At 33.7% G+C, this 5,154-nt stretch overlaps 1 protein-coding gene across 1 annotated transcript; it reads left to right on the plus strand.

Moving 5' to 3' along the window:
• The first annotated feature begins 3,546 nt into the window (after positions 1-3,546).
• Positions 3,547-4,881, plus strand: LOC104598613 (uncharacterized). Its single transcript, XM_010260770.3, has one exon. The coding sequence runs from the start codon at positions 3,873-3,875 to the stop codon at positions 4,254-4,256; it is 384 nt and encodes a 127-aa protein (XP_010259072.1). The 5' UTR covers positions 3,547-3,872; the 3' UTR covers positions 4,257-4,881.
• Positions 4,882-5,154: the final 273 nt, after the last annotated feature.

Here is a 5,154-nt window from a genome sequence, read left to right on the forward strand (position 1 = left end):
TTCCAAAGAAAAAAAAAAAAAAACCCATTTTTTCTGGTTTTGGAATCATATAGAACACTGGTTGTGTTCATGAACCAGATGAAACACGAATATACTCGAAGTTGGGTTTTTCTTTGTTAAGCAAGTTGATTAATTTTGTTCAAACAAAGAAAACTGCAAATTGTTAGAACAGAAGAGCCTGAAGTATCATCAATAAAATGAGGTGTGGGCAATGATAGGAAACTTGATGGTGACCTTAATGGGAATGCAATGTAGAAAAGGATCTTGTTCTTTCTTTCTCCTCTTGAACAGGAAAACAAAATTGTGTGTGGCAGACTTTTTCTCTATACTTTTTTTATCATTCCAATTTTCAAGAGAAAAAAAAAACACTAAAGTAGTTTAATGTAATATATCTATATGTATGCATTATGCATATAATACATATTTGCATGTTAATGCATTCTAAAATCTAATATTATTTTGACAAAAAAATCTAATATTATATATAAAACAAATTTCTTAAAAATTATTTTCTAGTAAGCATTAATCGGAGGATATTAGTTATAACTGTGGAACCAAGTTAGTTCTCCAAATTTGTATTAGATTATAGGAATTATCATTTGTAAAATAAAGGAACCTACTATTACCCAGAATTTCCTGAATAGCTACTACTAGAATTTCAAAAATAATTGGGACATTAAGGCTTAGTTTGGAAAGAGTACAAATGCAAATATGTACAATGTAAATACATACAAAATAATAAAAAATATAAGGTTTTGCACTCTACATATTTGCATTTGTACTCCTTTCAAATTAAGTCTAAGTTGTGTTTGGTACGTACAATTCTTTTAGGTTGACGGATAAAACTTGGTGAGAGAAATGTATTATTGTCACATAACATATAAGAATCACTCCAGCTAGAATGATTAAATTTCACCACCCCTTTAGCAACAGAGACATGCATTTGAAGAATTATAGACATCAATATTGATCAGTCCTATTCCTACTTTAACTATAAACAGCCTCAAATAACAGTTGTATGACAATTTGTATTAATCAACCTAGCTAATTAAAAGCTTTCAGGTAAAAACTTGCATGACTAAAACTATAAATACAAATATGTACTGTGTCAAATACATACAAAATAATATAAAGTACAAGGTTTTGCACTCTATTTGTATTCCTTCCAAACACAGCATTAGTCAATATACCCATTTAATGCTAACTAGGTCAAAATCTTCTAAATATGCATACAAAACACATGGTGATTGAAGGGAAGGCATTGCAGTTATGATGAAGAAACCCTAGTTTCAATACAAGGGTTGTTTCTGCTATAATGTTCGACATAGCTAACACAAAGCACCGATCTCAGAAATGACTCTATAGAGAGATATAGAGTAGATAGTGATGCATTTATTGTTCCCAGTGCAATTCTGTGTGAATGTGTGTGTAAAGTCAAGTTTGATGGACAAATTCCTCCGAAACACATTTCAAAAAATTGTCAAAAGCATATTATATCCGACAATGTAGTAGTAGCTAATAAATGTTGTCTCCCTCGCTTTATAGAAAGGTTGTCAAATAGACTAAAAATGACAAAAATAATTGCTTTTACCTGGGAAAAATAATAGTATGACCCAACACCCAAGTGATGAGGATGAAAAGATGGAATTTTCATTCAAAAATGTTTTAAATGATGTAACCAAATTGTGGTGGTTGTATTGAAGAGTCTCAATACGGGCAGCTAGGCCATGTCTGGTTTGTCACAGATTGGTTTTGTTGTTGTTTGGTTTCTTTTTATTTTTTTTCCTATTGTTCTCTCGGTCTGTTTCCTGTTTTGGTTAATGAATGTTTTAATTACCAAAATAGCCCTTTAATAGTAACATAAAATCAATTAAATTTCATTTTCTTAATTAGTATGCATAAAATTTATTACACTGAGGTATTAAGGATAAATAAGAAAGTACTTAATAGAATTTTTTAAATTAATATAAATAATAAGAATAATTGCATTACTTAAAATGGAAAAAGAAAGGAGATATGCAAAATTGCTACATATGTACATAATAATTTATGCTATTTAAAGCAAGGGTCAAAATTTCAATGCAAAACATGACCACTATGTCAATAATAAGAGATTTTAAAAAGAAATCTTTTTTTAATAAGTTAAATAGAATTTTTATGGCCCACTTCTGAAATTTGAAAAAAAAAAAAGTGGAAGGTTCAAAGTACCAATACACCCGCTCTGCCCTATCTGCAGGGTGCATGTATCGATATTTTGAACCTTGATTTAAGGGTTATTATTGTTCAAGAAAATGATAAACTAATTATATATGTGTTTGGTTCCGTTTACGTTTTTTCATTCAACGTTTGTATTTTATTTGCTTGTAAAACCGAAAAAGATAATAATTACAACCGTTTATGACAACTAAACACCACATCAGCATAATAGTGAAAAAACACCTAACTGTTTGAGAAATCTTTAAAAAATAACTTTTCCAAATAGTAGACGTGCACAAAAACCGAATTCACCTTTTGCTATTCTCAATGCATACGGAGGAACATGAGAAGGGAACTGTTGAAGTGACACCTATATAACAGTATTTATAGAATAAATGCCCACGGTTCAAAACACCCTCTATATCGTTTCCTATTTTTTCTACTTTTATTACTAAATTAGAATGTAGCATACATTAGATTTGATATGAAGTCATTCAATATTCAATGACATTATGATAGTCCAGAAAATTATACCCCAGCCATTCTTATTTAGAAATATATATTATGTTAAAAAATATGTAGCCCCATACATATAAAACTGTTATAGTTCAACAAACTTGACAGACATTTGCTTTCTCCATATTTTTCAGATCCTGCATTTATTAGGATCCTAATTTCTCCTTTAAAAAATTAACAAGAAATGCCAAAATATTCTAACCACTGTTTAGGGTTTGAGAACTTTAATTTGAATATTCATATTCTATAATATTAGCTACCAAATATTCGTACTGATGAATCAATATTGTTCAATAAGTACTTTAACCCGAATGAGTATTTAAACCGACCAAATAGTTGGTTAACTATTAGTATTTATTTTGTTTTTCCTAGATAGTTAAATTAATTAATATCAATATAAGAAGAGATCAAATTCATCAAAAATGGAAGTTGAACAACCACCTTTGAGGGCAGTAGAGGATAGGTTGGTCTCGGTTGGCAGTAACGAGTTAACTCGGTTGAATCCGTGTGCATGATCCATAGCATGCAATTTTCCCCTCCCACTCAACAAATGAAGTCGAGAGATCAATACATTCATAAAGATAGAACCATTCAGAACAAACGAGGCCTACATACTGGAAGACAATCTGAGCCAGCCCACCCAAGCCAACCCAATTAGCCAAGCCATCTCACAGTTCTAACCGAAAGTAACTGCCAACCAAACAAAAGAAAACAACCCAAGAGTGAGAAAGAAAAACCAGACCAGACCAGAAAGAAAGATGACACGGGGAATAGAGAATCCAATTCCTGAACCCCCTAGATCTTGAGTATTAAATGCAAGAAAAGACCAACCGTGAGAGATGAGCCCCCCCCTCCCCCCCAACACATTGTTTCATTTTTCTACTCTCGTTGTCCCTTAGAACAGGGAGAAAATCATGGCAAATTTCCCTACTACAAATCTTTCTCTTCCTCCCACACCATAAAAAAAAAAAAAGTCTCTAGCAAGAACCAACTCCACTTGTGAACAAAACCAGCAAATCCAACAAAGCAGAAAAGCAGCCTACCATTAGTATAACCAAAAGCGGCGTCAATTGGCAATAATACTGTAATCACTTTGGCTTGAGACTTGGGTTTGATTATCCTTCAGAGAGTCCCAGAAGCAGAGAAAGGTCATCAGTGAGATGGAGATTGAGTTGGTGCGATGTGAGTGCTGCGGATTGAAAGAGGACTGTACCCAGGACTACATTAGTGAGGTGAAGGCAAAATTCGACGGGAAATGGCTTTGTGGCTTGTGCTCAGAAGCTGTTAGAGATGAGGTGAGTAGGGGGAAGAAACCATTTGGAATGGAAGAAGCTGTAATGGCTCACATGTCATTCTGTCGGAAATTCAAGTCCAACCCCGCAGTCCGAGTTGCGGATGGGATGAGACAGATGCTCAGGAGGAGGTCAGGGGATTTTTCTTCCCCAAAATCATCATCATCATCTTCTTCTTCTACTTCCAAGAAGTACCTGAGATCGGCAAGCACATCGCAAGTAGGTGATGAATCATCATTCTCGCTTTACTAGTTACAGAAACTGGGTGAGGAGGGGGACCTCTTCTCGGTTTGAATAAGTATCCAGCTTTTCATGGCCAATTCTCTTCTTCTCTTGTACAGAGAATGTAATTCCAATGGAGGCTTGATGCTAGTTCTGTTTTTTCTTAAGTTGGGTATGTTCTTCATCGCTTTTTCCATGTTTCCACTCTAGCTACATGAGAAAGAGAAAATTTTATCAGTAGACTTACTGAAACTTGCCAACTATAGAAGAGATGAAGAAAAAACACATAGAATCCTGCTTTCCAAAACAAATATAAGAAAGACTACTGGAAAACCTACCTATCTTTTCATGTCTTTCACTAGTTATTATTGCCCAACAAATTAGGTAAAGAAACGCCACTAAAAAACCCAGTTTTGTTTTCTTCAGAGTTGAGTTATTTCTTCCTTGTTAAGCTTACTTTCTGTTGGGTGTTTCTATTAATCTTGCTACTGGGTTTTCTTTGCCATTTCTTTTTCTTTTTGAGTTTTAGTTAATTATAGTTATGTTGTCATTAAAGGCATTTGTATGTATCGACGTAGTAAATAGAAGGTGAAAACAATGGAATGAAGTCAAGTTTTGAAGAAACAAAATGCATTTCTGAGTCATTGAATTTTCATTGGTACCAGGAGAGAGAGAAGAAAACAAAATGTTTGGTTTAAAAAGTTGGAAAACGAGGAAAATTTTGTTTCCATCAAAACATGGGTTTCTTGAGATCCTTCTTGAAAACTGCTTTTTCTCGCTGACCTGGGTTCTAGAATTCAAAATCAAGATCAGATCTGCATTTGTTATATATTAAATTACTAGAGCAAAAGTCAGCCGGCCGCTCCGCTCCACTACAGGGGACTTTGTGAGCAGACAAGATAGAAGATGGACTGATGCATGAGAACCA

This window comes from Nelumbo nucifera, chromosome 6 (assembly GCF_055504915.1).
Source record: "Nelumbo nucifera cultivar China Antique chromosome 6, China Antique-T2T, whole genome shotgun sequence".
Classification (NCBI taxonomy): domain Eukaryota; kingdom Viridiplantae; phylum Streptophyta; class Magnoliopsida; order Proteales; family Nelumbonaceae; genus Nelumbo; species Nelumbo nucifera.

Coding starts and splice junctions, on each gene's coding strand:
- LOC104598613 (XM_010260770.3), top strand. CDS start 3,873: ATGGAGATTGAGTTGGTGCGATGTGAGTGCTGCGGATTGAAAGAGGAC.